Here is a 15,181-nt window from a genome sequence, read left to right as displayed (position 1 = left end):
CTGGTTCAAACCCCACTGTGGGTGCTCCCCCTCACTAGGTTTAACTGGGATTCTCTTTCAACAGGTGTCTTGAAAAGAGAGTCCTTTTTTATTAGTTTGACAAATGGTTTGCAATGAAACAATCCTAAATTGAATGTGCTAGCATCCTCTCTTCATTCAGTTGAATAACAGGATTGAATGAACTGGCCCACAGGCCTAATACATGTGCTTGAGTTCACCCAACTCACTAAGGTGACATAAGTTGCTGCAAAACTTTACAAGACATAGTCAACAAAACAAATTACTAGGTTTGATGAACATTAACACCAATTGGCGCTCACACTAATCCATATTGTTTCCAACCCTCTACAGCCTACAAGCTTAGAATTCTATTTTGTTTCACAGTAGGTCATGTATATGGTCATGTATAGTAGTTGTTTGTTAGCTTTCTGACCACTGCATTACTAAATATAGAACTATGTACAGTAGCTTGCCTTTATAAATCTGCTCTCCACTTTTAATCAATCTCACAAAACATACCATTGTACAACTACAGTATAGGCTATCATGAAAATGTGCCCTTTTTTGTCAAAATAAATACATAATGGATTGAGAAAATGAAACTTTTAGGCCTAATTGATGTTCTTTGAAAGACAGACCATCTTATAAGTGTCCACATAGTTTTAAATTCTGTGTCAGTGTCTCCAGGCCTTGGTTCGCCTACTCCTAACACTAGCATCAGTAAGACAGTCCCTCACTTTGGCAGGACCCCCCCCCCCCCCCATAACCCCCTGATGAGGGTTGTGTTTCATATAGGAAGTGATTTTGGGCAGTGTGCTTGCTCATTCACTGCTGGGTCTTAAGTATTTAATTAGTCCCAAAGCCAGCTCCACCTAATCTCCTCTCCAACACCGACTCAACATGTGACTCGTTAACCGTTTGGAGGCCGATCACAATGTCGCTTCTCAGAACAGCCATTCTAATAATTCAAGCAATGGTAATACATTAGCACCAATGCCTAGAGTGATACAGGTAAACAATGCTGTTGATTCACATGCCTCTGAAAGACTGTTGGAACTCTGGGAAGTATAATCTGCATTAAAACTTCAAATCGACTAACCATAACTACTGTATTATCAAACAAGCCTCTGGTTCTTCAACTCCCCTTTACACATGCAGCTTGTTCTATTAGGGGGTGCACTCATGACAAGCTGTTAAACTAATTCCAGATGACATTAAGAACGAGAATATCACTCAACATGTGAAACGGCAAACTTTCTTACATTCCTATTGCCATGTCTGTTGACTGGTTTTGAAAAGGTTTATTTGTTTGTGATCTGGATGATAAACCCTGTGTGTGAAGTGTCCATGAGGTTTATACTGGGTGAGTTGTTGGATGTTGTTGAAGACACCCAGTGTAGACTACACAGCCTCTGTCCTCAGCAGAGGAATCTCCAAAAGTGGGACAGGGCCTATTCGGGCAGGAACTAAGGGGTGTGTTAAATTTCTGCATGCATGATCAATGGGGTTGAATAGCGTGTGGGGTAGAGGGGGGTGCCAGGGCGGTATGGACACAATGCTGAGAGAGGAGGGGGCAGAAATAGGGAGAGAGGTTGATTAATGAGACTATGAGGAGGACAACAGGAAAACAGTAGCTCTGTTCCCTTTTCAAGTAAAGAACGTGTAAACTGGTTCTGTGGTTCGTTATTTCTAGAAACAGAAAATACAGTAGGTTACATATTAACACAGCACACTTTTTTTTATATAATAATAAAATGACATAACTGCATATTTACTTTCTCACACCAAATGCATGCTAGAATGTGTGATATAACGCACTGTATGGAATTTAAATGCAGTACAAGCCACACTACCCTGCCCCTTTTCCCTCGCTAGGCTGTCCTCTGAACAGTGCAAACTAAGGCACAATGGGACTTAATTACTGGTCAGAAAGATAGAGGGAGCCCTGTTTCTCAGAGTTTCCCCCCTTTCAAATACTGTATAATGCCATCTTCCCTAGGGTAGGGCGGGGTGAGGAGAGGAGAGAGAGCTCAACACAAAAAGGCAGGTGATAGGCTGAACTGGAGGAAGGCATAAGGTAAGAGAGGGGGAGGGAAAGAGAAGGGGAGAGGAGAGGGTTATTGGAGTTGAAGCCACACTGAAAGCAACACTACCAATACAGCATAGCTACAATGCCACCTGCAGGGGTTCTTAAGTATTACTGATTCAGAAGTAAGCACAAAGTTAGACAAAATCATGACGATAACACAGCAGATGTATGGCATCTAAAAGCTACCTCAATCCGACCTCATCTGTCTAAGATTACACAATAGTGCTCTCTTGTGCTGTGCAGGACAATACCTACTTTCATTTCCTCTGTCCAATTCATTCCAAAGATGTCTCAAAACACACCTATCAGGTGTTCATGATAAACATTAAGCTACAACATCCATTCCATTGGGCCTATACATTACAATTGATTTGAAATAGTATAGTATAGTGTAACCAGCCGTAAATTACATTAAGGCAGGCCAAATATAAATTTTGTTGTCATCCTTTTTGGATCCTAAAATGAATATCTATAAGTGTCATAAAGAATTGTGTCAGTTTTGAATATATTGACAAAATGAACATTATAATTTGTAATGGTTGTATTATTTTTGTAACCTTTCACGTATGTGTGATATACAGGAAGGAACTTGCATGTGACAGAAAGTTTATTTTCATTTAGAGTTTTTGATTGCACATTGCTCACTTTTAGGGATGGACAAAGTTCAAAGAGAGCACATGGAGAGTAAGGGGGAGGAAGGTAAAAAAGGTTAAAAAAATAATTGAAAGCTTAACAGCAGGTGGAGGGCTTAAACCAGACAGCTCAGAACGAGACGAGAAGAGAATCGAACGGGGGAAAATGAAAGTAAACTTTGTATTTTCCTGAACTGAAGAAAGACAGAAAGGTAATGACTCAAGAAGCCACAATTCTTTGTCTTTTCTGTAAGCGCATGACTGCAGTGTGTCTGTCTTAGTGTGTGAATATGTGTATGTTTGTGACCTGTGTTCTACGTAGTCTGTGTGTTGTGTTAGTGGGGTAAGGTTTAGGAAACAGTGTAATGGAGGGAGAGGAGAGGAAATGGGGCCCTGGGCATCTGACTAATCTCCAGAACGAGCTTATCTGGGCACTGCTGGGCTCTGGACTGTCCCGGGAGGTCCTGGTCCAAGCACTGGAAGAACTTGAGCAAGAGAGGGTCACCCCTGGAGCAGAGAAGGGGGACAGGGGAGATGGAGAGAGTTCGGAGGAGGGAGAAATTGATTTTCCACCCCCAATATTCCAGGAGCTGGAGGCACTACCCTCAGAGGAGGCAGCCAGAGAGAGGGCTCTGGTCGACCAACTGCTGCAGTAAGTAGCTCCCAAATCTCTGCCCTCCGCCCTATCCTCTCCTGAACAACATACACATCAATCTCTTCATTTAATCAAACCTCAACTATTAATACAACAAAAAATTGCCACATCCCTTTGCTGTGGTTTTATTCTCTCATGCAAGCTTTAATTTCTCAAAACAATGTCCAACTCATTTGGTAAAAATTATTTAAAAAACAAATACATTTTAGGGTGGTTACTTGATTCCGTTTTCCATTCTCTTTCTTTTCTGCTATCTTTTCCTGATGTTTTCTCACCAAGAAAAGAGTACAAATAAGTCAGTTGTTCTTGGTCTTTATCAAATTTAGTCCCCCACTCCCCCCTTCCTCCCTCAAGCTCCTGCTCCACTCCCCCCTTCCTGCCTCAAGCTCCTGCTCCACTCCCCCCTTCCGTCCTCATCGTCCTGCTCCACTCCCCCCTTCCTGCCTCATGCTCCTGCTCCACTCCCCCCTTCCTGCCTCAAGCTCCTGCTCCACTCCCCCCTTCCTGCCTCAAGCTCCTGCTCCACTCCCCCCTTCCGTCCTCATCGTCCTGCTCCACTCCCCCCTTCCTGCCTCATGCTCCTGCTCCACTCCCCCCTTCCGTCCTCATGCTCCTGCTCCACTCCCCCCTTCCGTCCTCATGCTCCTGCTCCACTCCCCACTTCCTCCCTCATGCTCCTGCTCCACTCCCCCCTTCCGTCCTCATTCTCCTGCTCCACTCCCCCTCCTCCCCATGCTCCTGCTCCACTCCCCCCTTCCGTCCTCATTCTCCTGCTCCACTCCCCCCTTCCGTCCTCATGCTCCTGCTCCACTCCCCCCTTCCGTCCTCATGCTCCTGCTCCACTCCCCCCTTCCGTCCTCATGCTCCTGCTCCACTCCCCCCTTCCGTCCTCATGCTCCTGCTCCACTCCCCCCTTCCGTCCTCATGCTCCTGCTCCACTCCCCCCTTCCGTCCTCATGCTCCTGCTCCACTCCCCCCTTCCGTCCTCATGCTCCTGCTCCACTCCCCCCTTCCGTCCTCATGCTCCTGCTCCACTCCCCCCTTCCGTCCTCATTCTCCTGCTCCACTCCCCCCATCCGTCCTCATGCTCCTGCTCCACTCCCCCCTTCCGTCCTCATGCTCCTGCTCCACTCCCCCCTTCCGTCCTCATGCTCCTGCTCCACTCCCCCCTTCCGCCCTCATGCTCCTGCTCCACTCCCCCCTTCCGCCCTCATGCTCCTGCTCCACTCCCCCCTTCCTGCCTCATGCTCCTGCTCCACTCCCCCCTTCCTCCCTAATTTTCCTGCTCCACTCCCCCTTTCCGCCCTCATACTCCTGCTCCACTCCCCCCTTCCTCCCTAATTCTCCTGCTCCACTCCCCCCTTCCGCCCTCATACTCCTGCTCCACTCCCCCCTTCCTCCCTAATTCTCCTGCTCCACTCCCCCCTTCCGCCCTCATGCTCCTGCTCCACTCCCCCCTTCCGCCCTCATGCTTCTGCTTCACTCCCCCTTCCTGCCTCATTTGCCAACTCAGGCTATCTTGTTCAGATATAAGTGGACTGGAGGCAGGGCATGAAAGGGATAACGAATCAAGTTGTTTGTGTCATCCGTTTCGGTAAAGTACCTGCGTAATTGCGCACCCAACTCACTCAGGTGCTTCGTTATATCACATTTGACATTGTCCGTAAACTTGAGTTCATTTGCACACAAAAAAAATCATACAATGATGGAAAGACCTGTGTGTTGTCCTTGTTAATGCAGACAGAGAAGAGCTCCAACTTCTTAATCATAGCCTCAATTTTGTCCCGCACATTGAATATAGTTGCGGAAAGTCCCTGTAATCCTAGATTCAGATCATTCAGGTGAGAGAAAACATCACCCAGATAGACCAGTCGTGTGAGAAACAAGTGAAAATGATGGTCAGTAAAGAAAACTTTAAGCTCATCTCTCAATACAAAAAAATGTGTCAATACTTTGCCCCTTGATAACCAGCACTGTATGTTGTAAAAGTGTTAAATGGTTACTGCCCATATCATTGCATAGTGCAGAAAATATACGAGAGTTCAGGGGCTTTGCTTTAACAAAGTAAACCATTTTCACTGTAGTGTCCAAAACGTCTTTCAAGCTGTCAGGCATTCCCTTGGCAGTGAGAGCCTCTCGGTGGATGCTGCAGTGTACCCAAGTGGCGTCTGGAGCAACTGCTTGCATGTGCGTTACCACTCCACTATGTCTCCCTGTAATGGCTTTTGCGCTATCAGTACAGATACCAACACATCTTGACCACCAAAGTCCATTTGATGTCACAAAGCTGTCCAGTACTTAAAAAATATCCTCTCCTGTTGTCCTGGTTCCTGGTTTCCAGAAGAGGATGTCTTCCTTAATTAACCTCCCATAAATGTAACGGACATATACCAGGAGCTGTGCCAGGCCCGCCACGTCTGTTGACTCATCCAGCTGTAACGCATATAATTCACTGGCTTGTATGCAAAGAAGTAATTGTTTCAAAACATCTCCTGCCATGTCACTGATGCGTCGTGAAACAGTGTTGTTTGATGAAGTCATTGTCTGTGTAGTTTTTTGGGCCTTTTCCCCCAGCATTGTCCCAGCCATATCCGCGAAAGCAGGAAGAATTAAGTCATCCACAATAGTATGGGGCTTGCCTGTCCTAGCCACTCGGTAGTTCACCATATAAGACGCTTCTAGCCCTTTCTTATTAATGGTATCTGTTGCTTTTATACACGTCTTACAACTCGAAAGTCTTAATTCTCGCTCAAAAAACTCCAGTGGCTTATTTTCCAAATTGGCCTGTTTTGTTTCTAAATGTCTGCGCAAGAGTGAAGGTTTCATTGTGTTGTGAGATAGTACTTTTGCACATATAACACACTGTGGCTTATAGGAGCTGTCATTGTCATTTTAGCGTGTCCCTTTTAAACATGTTTTTCTTGCTCTGGGGCCTTTCTGTCTCTCCCTCAGGGCTGAGTGTCTCCAGAGGGGTGTGTCTTCGTCCCAGCTGGCTGGACTGGGCTCTAACCTGGTGACAGAGGTACGAGTGTACAACTGGTTTGCTAACCGCCGCAAGGAGGAGGCATTCCGCCATAAATTGGCTCTCGATACGCCTTACACCAGCCAATCAGCAAACACCACCAACCACACTCTCGCACACAGCCCTGTGCAAGGTATCACTCACTAAGACCAAAGTGAATAAAAATATTAATTAATTGAATCCACAAACAGCATAATTAATCATTCATGTTGTCCTCAGATGTTCTGTTATGTACTATTATTAGTACCGGGATACAGAGCAACAGAACCAAGACTGCCAGGGTGCAAAATGTCCTTATACCAGGAAACACCTGATCTTAACTCATCCTAACACTCTTCCTCTCTTCCAGTTATGAAGTACAGCCAGCAAATCCCATGTGACAGTCTGGGATCAGCGAGGGGTCGCAGTGGAGACCGAGGCTTGGGAGGCCGCCTGGCCAGCCCCATCCAACTTGAGCCCAGCCACACACTCCTGGAAACACACTATCACAAACTAGTGAGATCACCTACCATTATACAGTGCATTCGGAAAGTATTCAGACACCTTCCCTTTTTCCACATTTTGTTACGAACCCGATGGTCACTCTGACAGAGCTCTAGAGTTCCTCTGTGGGGATGGGAGAACCTTCCAAAAGGACAACCATCTCTGCAGCACTCCACCAATCAGGCCTTTATGGTAGAGTGGCCAGACGGAAGCCACTCCTCAGTAAAAGGCACATGACAGCCCGCTTGGAGTTTGCCAAAAGGCACCTAAAGGACTCTCAGACCATGAGAAACAAGATTCTCTGGTCTGATGAAATCAAGACTCAACCAAGCGTCACGTCTGGAGGAAACCTGGAAACCTGGCACCATCCCTACGGTGAAGCATGGTGGTGGCAGCATCATGCTGTGGGGATGTTTTTCATTGGTAGGGACTGGGAGACTAGTCAGGATCGAGGGAAAGATGAACGGAGCAATGTACAGAGAGATCCTTGATGAAAACCTGCTAATGAGCACTCAGGATCGCAGACTGGGGTAAAGGTTGACCTTCCAACAGGACAACGACCCTAAGCACACAGCCAACGCAGGAGTGGCTTCGGGAAAAGTCTCTGAATGTCCTTGAGTGGCCCAGCCAGAAGCCGGACTTGAACCCGATCAAACATCTCTGGTGAGACCTAAAAATAGCTGTGCAGCAATACTCCCCATCCAACCTGACAGAGATTGAGAAGATCTGCAGAGAAAAATGGGAGAAACTCCCCAAATACAGGTGTGCCAAGCTTGAAGTGTCATACCCAAGAAAAATTGAGGCTGTAATCACTGCCAAAGGTGCTTCAACAAAGTACTGAGTAAAGGGTCTGAATACTTATGTAAATGTGATATTTACATTTCTAATATGTCTAAAAACATGTTTTTGCTTTGTCAATATGGGGTATTGTGTGTAAATTGATGAGGGGGAAAAAATGATTTAATCAATTTTAGAATAAGGCTGTTACGTAATAAAATGTGGGGGAAAAAATCAAGGGATCTGAATACTTTCCGAATGCACTGTATAATCATTAACCATATCTCACACCGACACACATTGTCACCAACCAGTGAGATCACAAACAACCTCCTATTTTCACAAACCAGAGAGATCAGCAAATATGTTCACATAATCACAATACAGAGATTATTAACTGCATCATGCAAACCAGTGTGATCACAAATAATATTATATCATAATAAGCCAATGATATCACAAACCGCATATCATAATAAGCAAATGCAATCACAACTCATATTACATCATAATAAGCCAATGAGATCGCAAACCATATTTATTACATCATAATATAAGCCAATGAGATCGCAATCCATATCATATCATCACAAGTGATAGATCATCATGTAAGCCAGTGAAATTACAAAGCCATATCACATCAAACTAGTAAGATTGTACAATACTTCCCACCATCATAAACCTTTGAGTTTACAAAGCATCTCAATCCTCACAATAATCTATGGCTGTCACTATCTGCCAACCACCCTCTTTCCCATCTCAGGTATCAGGAGGTGGTCCACTGCCCCCAGTAAGCACCCTGACCTCACTGCACAGTCTGTCTGCCTCGCCTTCTCCCCCCCAGGGACTTAACATGGCCTCCTTGCCCAGTGCCATGAGTCTGGGAGAGTTCTCTCTCCTCATAGGTAACTTATGACATTATCGATCATAGTCTGCTGCTGGAAAAACATACGTGCAATGGCTTTACACCCCCTGCTATATTGTGGATAAAAAGTTACCTGTCTAACAGAACACAGAGGGTGTTCTTTAATGGAAGCCTCTCCAGAATCAGGAATTCCCCAGGGCAGCTGTCTAGGCCCTTTACTTTTTTCAATCTTTACTATTGACATGCCACTGGCTCTGAGTAAAGCCAGTGTGCCCTATGTATGCGGATGACACAACACTATACACGTAAGCTACTACAGCGAGTGAAATCACTGCAACACTTAACAAAGAGCAGCAGTTAGTTTCAGAATGGGTGGCAAGAAATAAGTTGGTTCTAAATATTTCAAAAACTAAAAGCATTGTATTTGGGACAAATCGTTCACTAAACCTCAACTTAATCTTGCACTAAATAATGTGGAAATTGAACAAGTTTAGGTGACTAAACTGCTTGGAGTAACCCTGGAATGTAAACTGTCATGGTCAAAACATGTTGATACAACAGTAGCTAAAATGGGGAGAAGTCTGTCAATAAAGCGCTGCTCTTCCTTTTTAACAACACTATCAACAAGGCAGGTCCTACAGGCCCTAGTTTTGTCACACATGGACTACTGTTCAGTCGTGTGGTCAGATGCCACAAAGAGGGACCTCAGAAAATGACAATGGGCTCAGAACATTACTGCCTTAATGTTGCTGGACCTCAGGAAGAGTAGCTGCTGCCTTAGTAGCAGCTAATGGGGATCCTTAATACAGTTGAAGTCGGAAGTTTACATACACTTAGGTTGGAGTCATTAAAACTCGTTTTTCAACCACTCCACACATTTCTTGTTAACAAACTATAGTTTTGGAAAGTCGGTTAGGACATCTACTTTGTGCATGACACAAGTAATTTCCAACAATTGTTTACAGACAGATTATTTCACTTATAATTCACTGCATCACAATTCCAGTGGGTCAGAAGTTTACATACACTAAGTTGACTGTGCCTTTAAACAGCTTGGAAAATTCCAGAAAATTATGTCATGGCTTTAGAAGCTTCTGATTGGCTAATTGACATGATTTGAATCAATTGGAGGTGGACCTGTGGATGAATTTCAAGGCCTACCTTCAAACTCAGTGCCTCTTTGCTTGACATCATGGGAAAATAAAAAATAATCAGCCAAGACCTCAGAAAAAAATGGTAGACCTCCACAAGTCTGGTTCATCCTTGGGAGCAGTTTCCAAACGCATGAAGGTACCACGTTCATCTGTACAAACAATAGTACGCAAGTATAAACACCATGGGACCACGCAGCCGCCATACCGCTCAGGAAGGAGGCGCGTTCTGTGTCCTAGAGATTAACGTACTTTGGTGTGAATTGCAAATCAATCCTAGAACAACAGCAAAGGACCTTGTGAAGATGCTGGAGGAAACCGGTACAAAAGTATCTCTATCCACAGTAAAACAAGTCCTATTTCGACTTAACCTGAAAGGCTTCTCAGCAAGGAAGAAGCCACTGCTCCAAAACCGTCATAAAAAAGCCAGACTACGGTTTGCAACTGCACATGGGGACAAATATCATACTTTTTGGAGAAATGTCCTCTGGTCTGATGAAACAAAAATAGAACTGTTTGGCCATAATGACCATCATTATGTTTGGAGGACAAAGGGGGATGCTTGCAAGCCGAAGAACACCATCCCAACTGTGAAGCACGGGGGTGGCAGCATCATGTTGTGGGGGTGCTTTGATGCAGGAGGGACTGGTGCACTTCACAAAATAGATGGCATCATGAGGAAAGAAAATGATGTGGATATATTGAAGCAACATGTCAAGACATCAGTCAGGAAGTTAAAGTTTGGTCGCAAATGAGTCTTCCAAATGGACAATGACCCCAAGCATACTTCCAAAGTTTTGGCAAAATGGCTTAAGGACAACAAAGTCAAGGTATTGGAGTGGCCATCACAAAGCCCTGATCTCAGTCCCATAGAAAATTTGTGGGCAGAACTGAAAAAGCATGTGCGAGCAAGGAGGCCTACAAACCTGACTCAGTTATACCAGCTCTGTCAGGAGGAATGGGCCAAAACTCACACAATTTATTGTGGGAAGCTTGTGGAAGGCTACCTGAAACGTTTGACCTATGTTAAACAATTTAAAGGCAATGCTACCAAATACTAATTGAGTGTATGTAAACTTCTGACCCACTGGGGATGTGATGAAATAAATAAAAGCTGAAATAAATCATTCTCTCTTCTATTATTCTGACATTTCACATTCTTAAAAGGAAGTGGTGATCCTAACTGAAATTTTTTACTAGGATTAAATGTCAGAAATTGTGAAAAACTGAGTTTAAATGTATTTGGCTACGGTGTATGTAAAAGTCTGTGCATATTATCAAATTATCATTTCAAAATATATCCACTGTAGTGTATCGTTTACTTTTTCAGTGATGATCAGAAAGCTGTCAGATATCAACTTTAATTGACATTTACAAAGTAGCCTAATCCATGTTTTCCTGGCCTATGTTGGTCAACAGGTCAAACAGTACCTGTCATCAACAACGTGGGAGGCGGGTTCACCACCCTTCAGCCAATCTCTTTCCAGCAGCAACTCACACAGCAGTTTCAGAATCATATGGGCCACAGTCCTTTCATGGCAACCATGACAGGGCTTCCATGTCACAGTAAGGCCACAGTGGCAGCATGTTATTCCTTAATTTGCCCTGTTGACATAAATACATGTATTAAACAAGGAATAAGTGACATAATAGCTAGAACTAACAAGGGTTTCATAAAGTATCTCTGCTCTCAATTTCTCCATTGCAGTGTACAGCAAGTCCAGTATGTCTCCCTACCCTCCGTCCAGCCTACTGTCCCAAGCCATGGTTGTCACTGACAGCAGCAGCCTTGGAACACTGATCAGTCTAAGCGCAGTCGGAGAGGTACTGTGAAGCCAAATATTTACCAATATGAAAAGTGATGCCATTAATAATCGCTTACATATAGGCTAAGTTATAGGATACAGGTACAGAAAAGTCTAGACTCACCGGCTAATGATCAGAAATAGTATTAATGTTGATTGAATCTGATAATGACTTTTGCATTGGTTAGATTCTGACAACAGACCCCGAAGAGGAGACAGAACAACCCTACGTTGTCACAACACAACTGATTGGCTCAACCGCATTAAGAAGGAAAGACATTCCACAAATGAACTTTTAACAAGTACTACCTCATGAAGCTGGTTGAGGGAATGCCATGAGTGTGCAAAGCTGTCATCAAGGCAAAGGGTGGCTACTTTCAAGAATCTCAAATATAAAATATATTTTGATTTGTTTAACACTTTTTTGGTACTATATGATTCCATGTGTTATTTCATAGTTTTGATGTCTTCACTATTATTCTACAATGTAGAAAATAGTAAAAATAAAGAAAAACCCTGGAATGAGTAGGTGTGTTGTAACTTTTGAATGGTACTGTACATCAGGGAGACTCACTGCCAATTACCAGTGTAGTCACTTGAAGAAGCTGCTTTACTATTAGACAGAACATTTGATTTGAACAGTGTACTTAGTACACAGGGTGTCAGTCTTATACTGCTGATCTGAGGTCAGAGATAAACCATTATAAACAGCCTCACCTAAATCGATGCAAAGACAGCTGAGCCATTGATCCCCGTTTTACAATGAACACACACTCACCGAACAGTTTATTAGGTACACCCATTCAGTGCTTAATTTGTAAATCGGCAAATGGGGGGTTCTGCAACCTAGCTCAACGGTATCGGAACGCATAAAAAAAGAAATCCCATTTATAATAAAGTATTGTAGGCATATCATCGCATTTGTGTATTGGCATAGAGCAGTAGAGGGACTGCCAACAGTTGCACACATGTGGAACATTTTTAGTAGCCTAGGTTCTGTAAAGAAATGTATAAAAATGCATCTCTTGCAATTCTGTCATTTTTTACATGACTGGAGACTTTGGAAGAACATTTTTTTAATACCGCACAAATTATCTAACGGACATGCTACTTTGACACTAACAAACTGAGATCAATGAAAACGACTGCATCAATAGCCTAGACTTGTGGACACACATATTGTAGGCTACAATATGAGGAGGAAATTATAATCCACTGTCACCATGCACAGCTCACTTGCTGGTGTTCATGCAAAAAGCCGGCTGGTACAGGGCCGTTCCCTGTACCATCTGTGGCCGCAGAGGGAACACTGCTGGTTGGTGCTGGGGAGGTTCCTCTGGAAGTCGAGACGGCAGGCAGGGCACTCTCGTGTCACCCCAGGTGAGTCGGCACCAGGCTCACTCAGAGCCCCCTGTTGCTCACATGTTTTTGTTTATACATTTTCCTAAGTTTTCCACGCATTCCCAGCATAAGGCGCTCGTAGATTCAGGCGCAGCTGGGAATTTTATTGACAGGGCATTTGCCCATAGTTTAGGGATCCCCATTGTTCCTGTGGATATGCCCTTCCCTGTGCACGCCCTAGATAGTCGACCATTAGGGTCGGGGCTAATTAGGGAGGCCACCGCTCCACTGGGCATGGTTACGCAGGAGGGTCACAGGGAGAGAATTCGTTTTTTCCTTATTGATTCTCCTGCATTTCCCGTGGTGCTGGGCCTACCCTGGTTGGCCTGTCATGACCCCAATATTTCGTGGCAACAGAGGGCGCTCAACGGGCAGTCACGAATGTGCTCGGGGAGGTGTTTAGGGGTTTCCGTCGGTGCTACTACGGTGGAAAGTCCAGACCAGGTCTCCACCGTGTGCATCCCCTTAGAATATGCCGATTTGGCTCTCGCCTTCTGTAAGAAGAAGGCGACTCAATTACCACCTCATCAACGGGGGGATTGTGCGATAAATCTCCTGGTAGACGCAGCACTTCCCAGGAGTCACGTGTATCCTCTGTCACAGGAGGAGACGGCGGCTATGGAAAAATATGTCTCCGAATCCCTGGGGCAGGGGTACATTCGGCCCTCCACTTCGCCTGCCTCTTCGAGGATCTTTTTTGTGAAGAGGGAGGATGGAGGTCTGCGCCCGTGCATTGACTATCAAGGTATCAACCAGATCACTGTGAGGTACAGCTACCCGCTGCCTCTCATAGCCATTGCGATAGAGTCAATGCACGGGGCGCGCTTCTTCACAAAATTGGATCTCAGGATCGCTTACAACCTGGTGCGTATCCGGGAGGGGGACGAGTGGAAGACGGCATTTAGTACCACCTCAGGGCACTATGAATACCTCAACATGCCGTACGGGTTGATGAATGCTCCAGTAGTCTTCCAGGCATTTGTAGACGAGATTTTCCGGGACATGCACGGGCAGGGTGTAGTGGTGTATAACGACAACATTCTGATATACTTCGCTACACGCGCAGAGCATGTGTCCCTGGTGTGCAGGGTGCTTGGTCGACTGTTGGAGCATGACCTGTACGTCAAGGCTGAGAAATGTCTGTTCTTCCAACAGTCCGTCTCACAGGGTAACACCACGATCCTGGTCGTTGTGGATCGGTTCTCTAAGTCCTGCCGTCTCCTTCCTTTGCCTGGTCTCCCTACAGCCCTACAGACTGCGGAGGCCCTGTTTACACACGTCTTCCGGCACTACGGGGTGCCTGAGGATATAGTGTCTGATCGAGGTCCCCAGTTCACGTCAAGGGTCTGGAGGGCATTCATGGAACGTCTGGGGGTCTCGGTCAGCCTTACCTCAGGCTTTCACCCCGAGAGTAACGGGCAGGTAGAGAGAGTAAACCTGCGGTCTTATTGCCAGGACCGGCATTCATCCCCTGGGCAGAGATGGCCCAAAACTTGCGTCGCCACTCCTCCACTAACCTCTCTCCCTTCCAGTGCGTACTGGGGTATCAGCCGGTTCTGGCACCTTGGCATCAGAGCCAGATCGAGGCGCCTGTGCTGGACGAATGGATGAAGCGCTCGGAGGAGACCTGGGATGCCGCCCATGTGCACCTGCAACGGGCCGTGAGGCATCAGAAGGCGAGCGCCGATTGCCACCGCAGTGAGGCCCCGGTGTTCGCACCTGGGGACCGGGTCTGGCTCTCGACCCGAAACCTGCCCCTCCGCCTGCCCTGCCGGAAGCTGGGTCTGCGGTTTGTGGGGCCATTCAAAGTCCTGAGGAGACTGAATGAGGTTTGCTACAGGTTACAGCTTCCTCCAGATTACCGTATTAACCCCTTGTTCCATGTCTCTCTCCTCAGGCAGGTGGTGGCTGGTCCACTCCAGGAGTCTGTCCCTCTGGACATCGAGGGGGCCCCGGCGTATGCTGTTCGAGCCATACTGGACTCGAGGCGTCGGGCTTTCAGTACCTCGTGGAGTGGGAGGGGTATGGTCCGGGAGAGAGATGCTGGGTGCCGGTGGAGGACGTTTTGGACCCTTCATTGTTGCGGGAGATCCACCGTCTTCATCCGGATCGCCCTGCGCCTCGTCCTCCGGGTCGTCCCCGAGGTCGGTGTCGACATGCTGCTGGAGCCGCGCGTCGGGGGGGGGGGGGGGGGGGGGGGATTGGGGAGGTACTGTCACAACTTCCACCAAAGTCGGTCCCTCTCCTTGTTCGGGCGGCGTTCGACGTCACCGGCCTTCTAGCCATCGCCGATCCACTTTT

The 15,181-nt window shown here is 46.1% G+C and overlaps 1 protein-coding gene across 1 annotated transcript; it reads left to right on the top strand.

Moving 5' to 3' along the window:
- The first annotated feature begins 3,086 nt into the window (after positions 1-3,086).
- LOC106585312 (hepatocyte nuclear factor 1-alpha-like) lies at positions 3,087-11,778 on the top strand. Its single transcript, XM_082968379.1, has 8 exons — positions 3,087-3,373; positions 3,731-4,486; positions 6,329-6,531; positions 6,748-6,893; positions 8,422-8,563; positions 11,094-11,240; positions 11,383-11,498; positions 11,668-11,778. The coding sequence occupies exons 1-8, from the start codon at positions 3,087-3,089 to the stop codon at positions 11,776-11,778; spliced, it is 1,908 nt and encodes a 635-aa protein (XP_082824505.1).
- The last annotated feature ends 3,403 nt before the right edge of the window (positions 11,779-15,181 follow it).

The sequence above is a fragment of the Salmo salar genome, chromosome 24, assembly GCF_965601325.2.
Source record: "Salmo salar chromosome 24, fSalSal1, whole genome shotgun sequence".
Lineage (NCBI taxonomy): Eukaryota > Metazoa > Chordata > Actinopteri > Salmoniformes > Salmonidae > Salmo > Salmo salar.
Note: the sequence above shows the minus strand (reverse complement) of the source record. Positions and strands in the feature narration are given on the sequence as shown.